Source organism: Carassius carassius, chromosome 19 (genome assembly GCF_963082965.1).
Source record: "Carassius carassius chromosome 19, fCarCar2.1, whole genome shotgun sequence".
Lineage (NCBI taxonomy): Eukaryota > Metazoa > Chordata > Actinopteri > Cypriniformes > Cyprinidae > Carassius > Carassius carassius.
This window is the reverse complement of record NC_081773.1, coordinates 16,776,697-16,792,253: the sequence shown is the minus strand read 5'-3', so window position 1 is coordinate 16,792,253 and position 15,557 is coordinate 16,776,697. Positions and strand designations below refer to the sequence as shown.

General features: G+C 40.8%; 1 protein-coding gene across 1 annotated transcript in view; it reads left to right on the top strand.

Annotated features, from left to right (window-relative positions):
• Positions 1 to 537: 537 nt before the first annotated feature.
• cntnap5a (contactin associated protein family member 5a) overlaps positions 538 to 15,557 on the top strand; it is a 68,460-nt gene continuing 53,440 nt past the window's right edge. Inside the window, exon 1 of the mRNA XM_059500006.1 lies at positions 538 to 781. Within this exon, the coding sequence (XP_059355989.1) occupies positions 700 to 781 (82 nt within the window). The 5' untranslated portion in view covers positions 538 to 699. The remainder of the gene's footprint in view (positions 782 to 15,557) is intronic.

Genomic DNA, 15,557 nt, shown 5'->3' with positions numbered 1-15,557 from the left:
ACATTGTTTATAGCTGGTCTAAGATGTTAATTGGATAAAAGCATCTGCTGAATAAATAAGTCCAAATGTGGATGTCTAGCCATGTTGTTAGCTGGTCCTTTGTACAATCTCAACTAGCTGTTTAATATCAGCTTAAGATGTTAAAGCGGGAACATGATTGCTTGTCAGCCAGCTAATGGCACCAACTAATGGCCAGCTTTGACCATCTTAGACCAGCTGGAAACTAGCTACCATGTTCTTAAACATCTTCAACAGGCAGAGTCCTGGTGGAGCTGTCCATGGTGCTGAAAGCATTTCGGCTCACAATCCACTGATGAAATCATTATGCCCTGATGAATATGCCACATACAGTTTTCCACATCGTTCGCCTCTATTCCTCCAAAACAAATGTATATGTCATATGGGACTGGCTTCTGATGCATTTGGAGCCTAACCAGTGTTTGTTTTGGAAAATGAGGGACGCGTGGTAAAGGAGGGAGCGCCGTGTGTAAGTGTATGCGTGTTATGGGCGGACGATGACGGCGTTTGGGGAGCTGTGGGTGTCTTTAAGAGCTTCTTTCTGCTGCTTGCTGGTGTCAGGATAGAGAAGCACGAGCCACTGAAATACTCACGAGAACAGAGAGACGCGCGAATCGTATTGGAAATACATTAATTTTCATTCGCATTTAGGATATACTGACATCGGGAAACCTGGACAACATGCAGTTGCCAAAATCACGGGCTTTTGCTGCCAGTTTGATGCTGCTCTCCGTTCTCAGCTCGGCATTGTGCGCCAGTCACTGTAAGTACCTGCAGTGTCGTTTAACGTTGTATTAAAAGTTGACTTGTGTTTTCTTTAGATGCGCTTTTATTAGATCCGTTGGTTTCAAACTGATTCTAAACACTCTTAATTCAATTTAGTTATTGAAAGAGTGCAGGGGATTTAAAGACGAATGCTAATGTAAACTTAATGTAACTTAGGCATCTGATGAGCCCGTATCAATGTACAATAAATGACTGGTGCATATCGGGTATCACGATGCGACTTCTCACAAGCATTTTCCGAATGTTAGTGGAGCAGGTGTGAGAGATTTAGCATTTCATATTCAATCGCTGTATCATGGAAATTGAGGCGTAATAAGCAGTTATTGAGGCTAATATGCTTTTTCGACTTAATGTGTAGAGGAGACAGGCGATGTTGTAACATACTGTGTGTGTGTGTGTGTGTGTGTGTGTGTGTGTGTATGTGTGTCTTTAAACTTTAATATAATAGTCGCACAAGTATCCAATACAAAATAGTTTATAGATCTAGGCTACTAGACTACTTATCACTTAACTGTCTAAAATAATAGCAGGTACACGAATAGTTGTAAAAAACTATGCACAGGAATGCTGGACTGGTTGTAGCATTATAATGGAAGGAAATTAAGTTACTTGTTCAAAATTATGTCACTCCCCATTATTAGCCTAATTTTATTGTAACCATTTTATAGGAAAAGTTTTAAATCACAAAGCGCAAGTAAAATCGTAAACATATAAGAATGTCTAATTGAGTGTGTTTATCACAAATGCTCATATACTGTCCCATTTTTATTTATTTATTTATTTATTTATTTATTGATGTTTGTGTTTCAGGTAAAAGTTCATCAAAAAGTGTTACAATATTCCCCATTTGCTCAGAAATATTTCTGGTTATTTTATGTATGTGTGTCAATTAAATGTAAAAAAAAAAAAAAAAAAAAAAAGATAGAGAGAGAAAACCTGCTGATTCAAATGACATTGTTCCTGTCATTTTACATTCATATGCAATGACATGATCTTGCATTAAAATACATACCTTCCATGAAATTGTTTTTTCTTACCTTAAAATTGTTTTAAAGAGAGTGGTGCTCTTATGATCTGTAGCACATTTCTAATCAGTTAAAGTGATGGCGTTGGCCTTTCTCTGGTCTCCTCAATGTTATTTTAATGTTGTCTTTATAGTTATGTGTGCCAAAAAGTCTGATTTAAGATTTTAATTTCTGTCGTCATCCCAACACACTTTTCTTTACTGCCATTGATTGTCATTTCTCTGTATGAAGCTTGTGTGTCTAAAACATTCTTAGTTGGTGACTTCTCAGCTATACTTGTGTGAATCAGTGGATCACAGTACATTTTCCCCTGCATTTTCTCTATTATTGAGATGAGAAACACTAAGCAGTGGATAGTATCTGTAAGTTTCATTGGACATCTTTCATTTTTATGTTTTCAGAGTCAGTTTGAATTGTTACATGATAGGAAGCAAAAACTTCCTTAGTCATTGATGGTTGTGCTCTGCATGAGATGTGCTTTGTGGATCGGGACCAGATGAAGTGAATCCTCAATGAGGACATGTAAAAAGATATTCTCATATTTACCACAGGGGTACCAGAATAAAGCTGGAGATCCATCATGCCCTTGTCATCTGTGTCAGGTAACAGAGATAATGGTTGCTGCTGTCTCTCTCAGGAGCCTCTGGCTCTGCTCTCAAAGAGGGATAACAAGGGGATGTCCTTTCAGATCTGGTGTCCCTGGAAGAACAACTACATCCCTTTTACTGTGACCACTGGGACAGTGGAGGGTCCCAACATGACACAAGATGAAAGCCTTGTTTCCACTGGCTAGGGCAAACAGTGAGTCAGGACCCAGGGGCGCAGTGTTTTCTGACATCGTCTGGTAACTTGATTGTAATAAAAATGTTCAGCACACTTTACTCTAAAAATAAAAAAAAATAGAGATGTGGAATGATTGATCCAAGTCATAGCGAATTGTTGATTTACTAGAGAGTGTGTTTCTGAATATGTGAGTGACCTGCATGCATGTTTAAGATATCTCAGCATCTCTAGAATGCACTGTGCTGAATTTCACAGCACCTGGACAGTTAGTGAGAAGAATAGTCAAATATCCCCTTCAAGGACAGCGAAACCAGACATTGACATTGCAGCACTGGCTGCCATGTATTGGCTTTTACGCTCTTAAAAATAAGTGGACGATGAAGAATCTTTGATTGGTGGCTTATAATCTTTTCTTGGTTCTCAAAAGATCCTTTCCAGAAAGGGTCTATAAAAATCTTAATGTGGCAGACCTTTTCCCCTTTTCACTTTAATTCAATAGAAATCTTACATACACTAAAAATATCCCCAGTCAGTTCAGTAAACTGTTCTTAAAGAACATTGTGTGAAGAACACTTTGTAGCCATGGAAAGGTTCCATGGATGTTCTTTGGAGCCATAGATGTCAAGCCTGTATTTTTAAGATTTTTAACTTCTTCATCTAGCTACACTATACACCCTATCAAATAATAAATTCAAGGCATATTCTGGGTTGAAATGTATTAAATCTATAATATTTCATTAAAGTCTCAATGACATAGTGACATATTTATTTTTCTGTATTTTGATTATCAAGTGAAATAGATGATTGAAATAGAAAAATTTAAGCTGGTGACTTGGTTCTATTCATCCGTTGTTGATTGGATGGAGGCCGAAGGGGCGGAGTTTAAAGGCAGTCAGTGACTGGAGAAGTCTGCCATACATCACCATAAAGAAGATCTAGTTATGGCATTTTGATTACAGATTTATGTACACACACACACACACACACACACACACACACAAATATATATATATATATATATATATATATATATATATATATATATATATATATATAAAATTATATGCATAGATCAATTGTTCACAATTAGATTTTAGAAAATTAATGCCGAGATAATGTGTATGCTGATGTTTTTGTAAGAAGGAATGTAGACTGAATCATACTGCTTTGTCAATCAATTCATCTATAATAGCCTGAAGCTGAAAGTTCTTTTCAGATTTCTGTCTTTGAAGTTTAACTTTAAGTTTGAAGTGCAAACCGTGTGCATTGACCCAAACAGGACACCAATATTTATTCAGTTTGAACGCATGTCAGAGTGCTGTTGTGGTACAGGAGGACTGATTTAACATTCTAAATACAACTCTCCTCTCAGTGGGGGAGAGCGGAGCCTTGTCGGGCATTAGCATGATAGAGTCATTTATTTCAACTTTCTTATGAGGTCAAACGCAGGAGGCTTTTTAAGGGAGCTCTCCTGCGGAGCTGACCAGATTTCCTGTGGGCATCGAGGGGGAAGGAGTCTTTAGACATTTTTTTCCCCCTTTTTTGCAGTATAATAGTTTGGCACTAATGATACAGTAGATGACGAGACATGACCAATTCATATTTTCTTTCAGATATTAATGGACAACCAAAATGCTTCTGTTTTAATGTACATGAAAAATTAATAATTGGCACTGAAACACTTTGGAAAGTGATAAAAGGGAAAACGGAGAGAATGCCATTAAGACTATGGTGCATAATATAAATCACCTTGAAAGGCTAGAGGCGCAGAAGAGCATTGACAGTGTTGTCCATATTGTTAACATCTCCATGCTGATTTATGCTGTGTGGGCATCAGAGCATGAAAATATTGATTAATCAAGGCTTTATTCAGCCTAAATCACTGCATCCCCTGCCTCACATCTGCAGAGGGAGATACACGGAACAGAATGAAACAGATTTTGCTGAATTACTGATGGTGACAAACTAGGTCTGACAGATTTTTTGTACTGCAAGTTAGTGGATAGTCAGCAGATTCTGTGGATATTCTGTTTACAGTCTTATGAAGACACGTTTTCATTAACCTGGGTTTGTCCTGAAATGCTGACATTGACACACATGTGCTCTGTCTGCAATTATTCTCTGATCTTAGACAATGACAAAAGCCTTATTTGTTCTCCAACGCCTAAACCGCCTTATTGTTGATCATGCATCTGTTATCTATCACTGATCTGAGATACAGTAAGCTGTATCCGGTGGAGCTATGACCTCTTAGGCGGCTTGTGGCCAGTTATATAAGAGTCGTTGTAAAATGTATGCTGTCTCATTCACTCATTTGTTATGATTAGAAGAGCAACCTTTTTGGATCATGAATCTTTTCAATACGTGTGGCTTTTTTGGTACAAGAATGAATTGCTCTTGCAGATATTACAATTCAGTTGCAGTTACTAGCACACATATGGCTCTACTTTTGTTCTCTGTGTAATAATCCATCATGCTGTTCCTCTACCTCTTCTTCCCTCAGTGTAAACACGCATAAATATATTTGTTTAAAAACGTGTTGTTTTTAAAGTATGGCTCATTATAGAGAAAAACTTTTTTTTCCCCTCAAATGTTTACTGCATTAGTAAGCTAAACAATGTGTTTAAATAAATTTGAATGCATGCCAGGAAAGAAAAAGAAGGTCAGATGTTATTTTATATATTTTTTAATCCATTTAAATTAATTGAGGCCATAGTGCAATCTTACTTAAGGGTAAAGTTTGAAATAACTTTAATATGATATAAACACTTTTAGAGTGATGGTTTGAAAATTGTGTGAATTGTCAATTTGAGATGAGCACAAACAAGGAACTAGAACACCAGTGTGGCCTTTCATTACTTGTTTGCTTTCATCTGATACCTTTTGTTGATAGAATCTGGAAAATGATCAGTCATGAATGAGGCTTTTGTACACATGCTTTAATCGAGCTATTGGCAGGATGACACTGTTGCTGGTCTAGTATCATTTATTTAAAAAAAATAATTTATGAGGAATGCACATTAAATGGTGGATTGCATTGCTTTACATCTTGCATTCTCTATTCTTTCATCCATTATTTGTCTCTAGTGAGCACTCAGTATTAATTATGTATCTCAAAACTTCATGCAGTCTCCGCTCTAGTAAATGTTCTTGGATTATATCAGCCATGATAATGCATGCAATCAACCTTCCTTCATATGCATTCAATATTCCTCTCCAATTAAAATATAATTCATATGCAGATAAAACATGTAGACATGAGTATGTACTATAACTTGTCAGAGTAAAGTTAGATAGTATTTCCTTAGATTTTTTTGTTATAATTATTATTTTATTTATTGTAGTGCCTCTGCAGCACAGGAAGAATATAACAGAAATGTAATACAAGAGTGGGTCCATCTGAATGTTAATCCTGAAGCTTTCCTCTGAATATTTTAAACTCCCAAAAATCCCCAAAATAGGGTTGTTTTTCACCAACCACATACCAGGTTTAATGATGTTCTTTCTTAAAGCTTAAACTGGTGCGCCCATGTTCCTTTCCATTACATTTTAGTCCATCTGAATGCATGTTATACAATTATATTTGTGTGTTTGAATAATTAAAGGTATGCACACCAACATATACATGGAAGCACTACAACAGTACACGTTTTTTATGTCTCTGATGTCTTGATAAATATTTTATATACTACCGTAAATATAATTTCTTTCTGTGATGGCAAAGCTGAATTTTCAGCAGTCATTACTCCAGTCTTACGTACCACATGGTCCTTCAGAAATTAATCATATTGGCTGATTTGGTGATTCAGAAACATTTCCTATGTTTAAAACATGTGTATTGCCTTGTGTGTGTGAAAACCATAATACCTTTTTTTCAGGACTCTATGATATATAGAAAGTTCAAAAGAACAGCATTTAGGTAGAAACCTTTTGAATTTTAATGAATGCCTTTTATTGACACAAAATGTAATACATTGTTGCAGAATATAAGTATTCAGAAAAAATAAAAATAAAAAAACATACCTCAAATTTTTGAACAACAGTTAATGTAATTATATTTATATATTATTATACCGGTATTCACTTTAAGTGATTGTTTTGAAGTGTGATATAAATACATGTGTTGTAACTCCACGTGGGTGTTTGGAGGGAGAGATGCTGTTGTTTTATGCTTATGCAATATCTAAAGTATTTAGCACATGCCGCTTCAGTGGTGCTATCTCTTGATCTTTTTCACTGCACCAAATGCCCAGTGGGATGATTTTCAAAATACTTTTTTTGTTGTTGCAAGTATTACTTCAGGAACCTGTTGAGGGTGTTAAAAAATAACTAAAAGATTGTTTTATCCTAACACCACATCAAAGAACGTTCTCCTTAGTGTTAAGATTACCAAAACATCTTTTGAAACTTTTGAACATTTTTTAAAAAGAAGAGCATCCCGTGTCCCATTCCAAATTATTTAACCTCTCCCTGTTAAAACATCACTCCATCCTGGAATCCACAGTATGTTACTCTGAAGTTCTTCAACTGTGATATGGTAACATTAGCATGTCCCTTGAGGTTTCTCACTGAAACACAGTGATTGAAAGCAAAGCATCAGCAAAATTAAAACATACTTTCTTGCATTTCTTATCCCATCATGAACCAAATGCTGGCCATCCTTGTGACATTTCCATGAGCCAGCTGGGGGGCAAAGCGTGTGCCCCACCATCTGGGCTGATGGGATGGAAGCGGCCCAACTGTCATTGTCCTGTAACAGCAGACATGTTTCCCCTGATGTAATATTAACCAGAAGCTCACAGGACAATAACCTCAGGCATTTCCTCACTCTGTCCAACATAACAGGTTAACGATGTTCTAGCCCTGGGACTGTTGTCAAGACTCACTATTTCAGACTAAAAAATGTAGGAATCAGTGGCAGATGTGGAATTAGGTCACTTAGCCATTGACCAACACTGTCTAAATAACATTCAAATAAAAATATGATAGATAGGTCGATCAACCACTTGTTCAAAAATGGTCGGGTTGGCATTGTATTACATTGAGGACATTTTTACTACAGATATTTAGTGTCATGATCTTTGGTCAGTGGTTCATGTCTCTTCTACATGCTGCTATGTATCTTTTCCTTTTCTTCCTTGCGCTATGATGCTTGATGTTACTGTCTAGCTGTTATTTTCATTGCTAGGTTTTCATGCTCAGTGTTTATTGAAGAAAAAGGCTGATCTTGCCATCAAAAAAGGTTCATGCTTCATATCAGAAGACCATATTGAAATCTGCCCCGTATCCTTGAGCTACTTGATCTTTCTGTGTTGCAAGGCTCCTCGTTCCATTCATTTCTCTTCAGCGCATCTTCATAGCATGTCAGTATCCTCATTTAATCTTATATGCCAACTTCATCAGCTACATTTCAAAAATCCATCTTTTCAGCATACTTTTTCATCATGCTCTGCATTATAACAGAGTTATGATTTCTAATCATCTTTTGTCTTAGATTCCAAACACAGCACACCTGATCTGAGACATCTGATTTTGTTCTGTCACAGGTAGAGGTAAGAAGCAGAAGTCTTTTTGCTGGGAGACAGAAAGCAATTTGTTGGCATTATTGAGTCGGATCTCTTTGTAGAGCAATGTTTGTTTTGGTGAAGTGCAGGCTGCCTAATTAGGGACTGAGTGATGCCAATCTCCCTTACAGCACTGCGCATGCAGAGGCCACAAAATAACAGCTGTTCAAAAGCTGTTAGGAGGAAATGCTGACCAATATTGCTGAAAAAGGATAGCTGGCAGAGTAGCCGACACGAAACATGTCTCACAGCCGTGGAAAGTGGGGAAAATGACAAGAAACATTCATCAAAATCTATTCAAGTTACAAAAAATACCATGTTTTAATCTTTTTAGCAATGTTGGACATTATGTTCATCTACAACAAAAAAAAATAAAAATATGGGCCATCTGGCAAGCAGAGAAAGTCCAATCGAAGACATTTCATTTAGTAATGAATTATCCTGAGATTTTCACAGTAAGGCCAGGCATATTCAGAGGTATCAGGCCTATTCAAACGGATGCACCCCTACAGATTTTTGATCCAAATGGATTTCAAAAGCAACTTCTGGAATAAAAAAAAAAAAATTACAGTGTGTAATTTGATAATTAAGTTCCACAATTATTGTAGGTGCAAAATTAATAGTGACCCAAAGATGCTGCCTTTTGGTGAATTTTGCAGTTTTGAAGCCAAAATTTGTAATTTAGCTTATGTGATTCATGCAGAGGTTGTGTGTGTGGGTAGCTGGGGGAATCTATCCAAAATGTTACAAAACGTAACATAATCTGACAAGATAACTGAATATTTTTAGCATTTAAATATTGAAATATGAATTATTTATCAATTTAAATGTCACACTCTCACTTGGGAATCTGTGCTGCAGGTGAGGTACATTAAAGACTACAGAGAACGCTCTCTAATTTACAAAATGTGTTTCCAAATGTAGAGATAAGGTGCACTGGTGCAGTTTAGCCTTGCAATGTCAAATGCTAAGGGCTTAAAATCATTTGTTTTTATAAGCTATTAAGTATATCAAAGACTGAACTGGTGCAGGACCTTATGCTCTTTATAAACTGATGCATGTTCTTTATATCTGGAATAGAAGCAATCAATTTGGTAATGTATGTTCTTAATTAAGTTTATAATTCAGAAGTATATAATTGGATCTGAAGACGTTGCAGTAAGTATTACGATAAAAGTTTAGGTTACTTAATTTTAAGGCGTCATGTCATTGTTACAGTGTAATTATACATTTAAGTACTGAGTATTATTAATTAGCTACATGTACTCACTAAATGGATAAGGTTAGGATTGCGGTTTGGCTTAGGGTTACTTGAAATTATGCATAATTTATTGTTATAATAATAGTAAGTACATGTAACAAGGACAGAGTAAAATAAAGTGTTACCAGAAGGTAAAATAGTTCTATTCATTTGGGGTTGGGTTTTTCTCATGAATCACAAAAAAAAGTCATCTTGCATCTATGCATTCCTAGATGAAAATGCAGGAAGATCACTAACAGTCAAGTTCAGTTCATTATGAAAATGTATGTTATATCAGGATTTGAATCCAACCCCCATGCACACTTTAGAATTACAGTTCTAGACTGTCATGACTCATAGTCTCAGGCAGAAGTGCCAGATCTGTCACTGGAGCCCCCTCAAAAAACTGTAGGTGCATGATGCCCCTGGGCACATTCCATAGAGTACAATTATTCATTGTCTTATGAAGTTCACTTTATATCCAATTACAGATGAAATATAGCAAAAAAAGATGTTAAAAAGCTTTTATATGATATTTTTGTAATATATTGTAATGTACAGGCGGGTTTGGAGAGCATTCAACCTATCCATGTATGTAAAAAAAATCCTCTCATGTGTAAAATACTGGGTCGGTCTGGCTGCCTTTAATTATGAGCAGTGGTGCACTCAGGGTGTAACATGCTGTTTTACATCCTTTGCTTGAGTCTCATCAACAGCTTGGGTGATGCTAAAAATTAACTTGGCTAGGTTTCCTGGTGGGTGACCTTCTCTCGATCAATTTAGCAGTTGTCTTGGCAATGGGGTCCCTCTAGTTTTCTGGCAAATATGCACAGAATTAGCATGAACCTCTTTTATTTTAAGTGGAGATGTCTGTATGACTGGCTGCCAGGGCTTCTCACATAATATGCAGTGCATTGAGCTCTTTGGGCTGTGCTGTGTCAGTGTCTTGCTGATATGATTTTTTTTTTCTTTTAGCTGTATATTAAAAGGAAGATTAAAGGAAAAAGCTGAAGAGCATAATGGGTAGCAGTTATCATTGACTTTGAAATAAGGGTAAATGTTTCATAGGCCTGGGTACACTTTCTTCTTAAATCATTGGAGAGAATAATGTATCAAGGCATTGAGTGATGTTCCTATTAGGCTTCATGATGCATATCTGTCACAGAAAGAATTCTTTCTCAATCTGCATGAGAAGGTCAAGTTCTCATATGGTTTGTTGAACAGTATTCTCACGCTAAGTGCTGGGCCAGCAAATCCTGCCTGCATGCAGAGCTATTGCTTTAGGACATTACTCACGTTTTCAAAGAGTGACCACACACTGCTAATGACAGTCTCCACACTACTGCTGAAAACAAAAACATCTTAGAGGAGTTTGGGCCTGTTTTAGATGGGCGACACTGTTATCTTTCTGGCACAAGCTTGCACAAGCCGTTACTGGAATAAGACAATGTCTATTACTGGCCCTGTCTGGTTAGGCTGGCTATTGCTGCAGGTAGACCATCTCAAACTGTGTAGCCATGCCAAAACCAGCATGAAAGTGGCCAAAACATAAGGCCCCTTAAGGCCTTTTCACTTCCACAATGACTTGTTATAAAATAGACATCCAATAAAAAAGTAAAAATAAATCAAATAAATCTGACTAACCAATGAGATTTTTTGGTCACATTTCCCAAGCCACTGCCATTGCATAATCCACCTTGTTGGTGACACTAAACTATTTGCTGACACCAGCAGTGGAGTCCTTCCCTGGTCAATTTGGAAAGTCTGCTAATAATATATGCGCATATATATATGTACTGATGTGTGTGTGTGCATATAAAATTGATCCTTATGAAGATATTCCTGCAGTGGTACTCTTTTACTTGTATAATGCGCACACACACTCATACACACAACTGTTTCTCAAAATGCAAACATACTTTTCCCTGCATTTTATGGACAAAATTTCCAAGCTATTACAAAATTCATTTTGAATTATCTTTGCAGTATGCTGATATACCTCCTGTATTGTATGTGATTCTACTTGGTGTTTTTTTTTTTTTCTATATTCATTATTTATGTATATGACTATATAATGGGATCTCAGTTATATTTGACAGTTCATTTCGACTACACTTGAAAAATGTACACCACTGTTCAAAAGTTTAAGATTTTGAAAATAATAGTTCCCTTTCAAGGGAACTTCGAACTGCGTCCTCTGAGGGGACACTATGGGGAACACCTCGTCGTGACCCGTGTCTGAAGCATACTTTGAAAAACGCCAACGTGTTGGCCGGCGACAGCCTCTGACGTCACTACCAGCGCGACTATAAATACACGCCCGTAGGACCCGTCACTATCTTCTTCGTCTTCAGTTGACTGTTTTGTTTGAAGCGTGCATCTGAGAAACGACCAAAACGGTAAGAGCGATCTATTACTGTTTTCATCATGGCTTCCACTAGCAAGGCGTTTAGACAGTGTGTGCATCCGTGTCAGCGTTATCTGACACCCGATGACACACACACTCTTTGCGTCTCTTGTTTGGGCGAAGAGCACGCGCGCGATGTCCTTGAGGGGGCGGTCTGCGTGCACTGCGAGCGTTTCTCTCTGAGAAAGCTCCACTCTCGTTTGTCTCTCTTTTCGAGGAAAGAGGGACAGCCATCTGGATCCCGCGGCTCAGGTCCCGCCGTTGCCGAGGCACGGAGGAGAATGAGCTCGTGGGGATCACAAATGGATCTCGCTGAGGAGTGTAGAGAGGGACATTTCCTTTCACACTCTCCGGCGGCGAACGAGAGCGAACTTCGAGAGGCAGATGTGGTATCATTAACCCATTCTGACACTGAAGTTAGTGCTCTGCTGGGTTCTACCCAGGAAGAGCAGGAGATGTCTGAGAGTGGTGAAGAAGCTGAGGCTGAGCCTTCTCAATCCTCCTGTCCCGCGTATGAGGAGCTGTTAGAGGTTATGGATCGCGCCACGGCAAAATTAGATTTGCCATGGAAGCGTGCCAGTAAGGTGGCGCCACGAGGTCGCCTCGCTGAGCGGTACTTGTCTGACCATAGCCCTCCAGCCCAGGTGAGCCTTCCATTTTTGCCTGACTTACATGCAGAAGTCGAAAAGGAATGGAAGAGGCCGTTTTCCTCTCGCATCCACCGGTTTCAGCATACGAGCTATGCTAATATCGAGGGCTTGCATGAGAACGGCTATGAGAGGATGCCCCCTGTAGAAGAGACGCTGGCTTGCTATCTCTCTGTGGGGCAAACGTCCTCTCTTAAATCTCCCGCTTTGCCATCTAAGCCCCTCCAAGATACATCCCGCTTAAATGGCAGGTCATACGCGGCAGCTGGTCAGGCCGTGGCTTCACTGCACACGATGGCGGTGCTCCAGGCCTACCAGGCTGACCTGCTGAAGGACCTGGATACAGGTGAGGGCCTTTCACCTGACCAGGTAGCCGAGCTGCGCCGCACCACAGACCTCTCTCTCCGAGCTACCAAGCAGGCCGCCTCCGCCATGGGCAGGTCTATGGCGGCCATGGTGGTGACGGAGAGACATCTGTGGGTGAACCTGGCTGACATCGGGAAGGAAGAAAGGGGGTTTCTTCTCGATGCTCCGGTCTCGCCTTCTGAGCTTTTTGGTACCTCCGTCGAGATGGTGGTCGGGAAGTTCAGGGAGGCAAGGGCGCGCTCAGCGGCCTTTAAATCCTTCATTCCACGAAGGTCCAGGTCCAAGCCCGAGCAACTCAGGGGTCCTGGCCCATCTCGATCTGAGGGTCGTAGAGGGGCGCAGAAGGCTAGTGTTGCGGCTCACGCTCCTCCCCCGCTTAAGGGCAGGGGCAAGAGGAACCGCGGGTCATGGAGCGGTAAGCAGGGTCTGAGGGACGTGATTCAGACGAGGCAGCGTCCTCGCCCGGGTCAGAGCGGTAGGATGACCTAGTAGCTCCGGATGTTTTTAACCTCTGTTTTTAACCTCTGTTTTTTGTCCTCCCCTGCCTAATTCCCCTGTAGCCACCAGCTTTCCACCTGATCGAGGTTAGGTGGACGGTCTCTCACATAACAGTCTCCTTCCTGGACCTATGATGTTCTGGTTGGTTCTATGTTCATAGCAACCGCCTTACTGACGGTCCGGACCAGAAGGGGGCGCCCCGCAGTGGGACTCCAGTACAGGAGGGTGGGCGAGTACGTAACCCTTGCTCTACCTGTTTATGGACGTTATGTTGCTGGTGGTTATATGTCTACTAACAATCTCTGTGAGTTTCCTTTACAGTAGCTAGGTGGCCAAAGAATTGGCACAGCACTGCAGGGAATTCCATAGATGTCCGGCCAGGTCACCCTGAGGGGCCGCCTGGCCGCCTGGCGCATCCGGGGAGGTGGTGGTTACGGCAAGAAGCTCTGTATTTACTGCCTCAGGTGATGCTCCCCTCGCCTAGAAAAGAGGGTTGGAGCTCACCGCTCCCGTGCGATCCAGCGCCTCTGCGATGCTTGGGAACCTCTCTGTACACACGCTTGCCTGTGTACTTTCTTAAAACCACATAGTGGTCAGTCTGAAATCCACGTAAAGTGGTAAGTGTGCACGCAAGACTCTGTGCACTTTCTGAAATCCACGTAAAGTGGTAAGTGTGCACGCATGACTTTGCGCACTTTCTAAAATTCTGTATGGTAGGGGTACGCGCTTCGCTTCGTTCCCTTTCTTATGATGATTAGCCCTGGGTTCCATGGGCTTCATTCAAACAGTGTGTATTTGTTATACACCTCAAGCATCGCTTCCCTCAACATGAGGGGCTGGGTGGACTCCCACATATTGTGGTTATCAGGTGGTAGGCTTCATCAGGCCTCCCTGATGGTGAGCTCCCACATACGGTGGTTGCCAGGTAGTAGGCCTCACCAGGCCTCCCTGGAGATTTAGCTCCCACATACTGTGCGTCTCCACTAAATAGCATATTGTGGTCCTTTCAGATAGTAGGCTTCACCAGGTCTCTCTGAAGGTGAGCTCCCACGTTCTGTGGTTGCCAGGTAGTAGGCCTCACCAGGCCTCCCTGGAGATTTAGCTCCCACATACTATGCGTTTCCACGGGGTAGCATATTGTGTTTTTTTCAGATAGTAGGCTTCATCAGGTCTCTCTGAAGATGAGCTCCCACTTACTGTGGTTGCCAGGTAGTAGGCCTCACCAGGCCTCCCTGGAGATTTAGCTCCCACATACTGTGCGTCTCCTCTCTATAGCATATTGTGGTTTTCAGATAGTAGGCTTCACCAGGTCTTTCTGAAGGTGAGCTCCCACGTTCGGTGGTCGCCAGGTAGTAGGCCTCACCATGCCTCCCTGGAGATTTAGCTCCCACATACTATGCGTTTCCACGGAATAGCATATTGTGGTTTTTTCAGATAGTAGGCTTCACCAGGTCTCTCTGGAGACGAGCTCCCACATACTGTGGTTGCCAGGTAGTAGGCCTCACCAGGCCTCCCTGGAGATTTAGCTCCCACATACTATGCGTTTCCACGGAATAACGTATTGTGGTTTTTTCAGATAGTAGGCTTCATCAGGTCTCTCTGAAGGCGAGCTCCCACATACTGTGGTTGCCAGGTAGTAGGCCTCACCAGGCCTCCCTGGAGATTTAGCTCCCACATTTTGTGCGTTCCACTAAATAGTACATTGTGTTTTTCAGATAGTAGGCTTCATCAGGTCTCTCTGAAGACGAGCTCCCACATACTGTGGTCGCCAGGTAGTAGGCCTCACCAGGCCTCCCTGGAGATTTAGCTCCCACATACTGTGCGTTTCCTAAAAAGCGAGCTCCCGCGATTTGTGGTTGTCAGGTAGTAGGCCTCACCAGGCCTCCCTGGAGTCGAGCGCTTTCAGTTTCCACTGAAGTGGTTATCTGGTAACAGATAGTAGGCCTCTCTAGGCCTCTCTGAATGTGAGCTCCCACATACTGTGGTTGTCAGGTAACCTTTCAGTACACAAGCTTGCCTGTGTACTTTCTCAAATCCACATGGTGGTCAGTGTGCACGTTAGCGCTTTGCGCACTGTCTGAAATCCACGTAAAGTGGTAAGTGTGCACGCAAGACTCTGCGCACTTTCTGAAATCCACGTAAAGTGGTAAGTGTGCACGCAAGACTCTGCGCACTTTCTAAAATCCTGTATGGTAAGGGTTACGCGCTCCGCTTCTTTCCCTT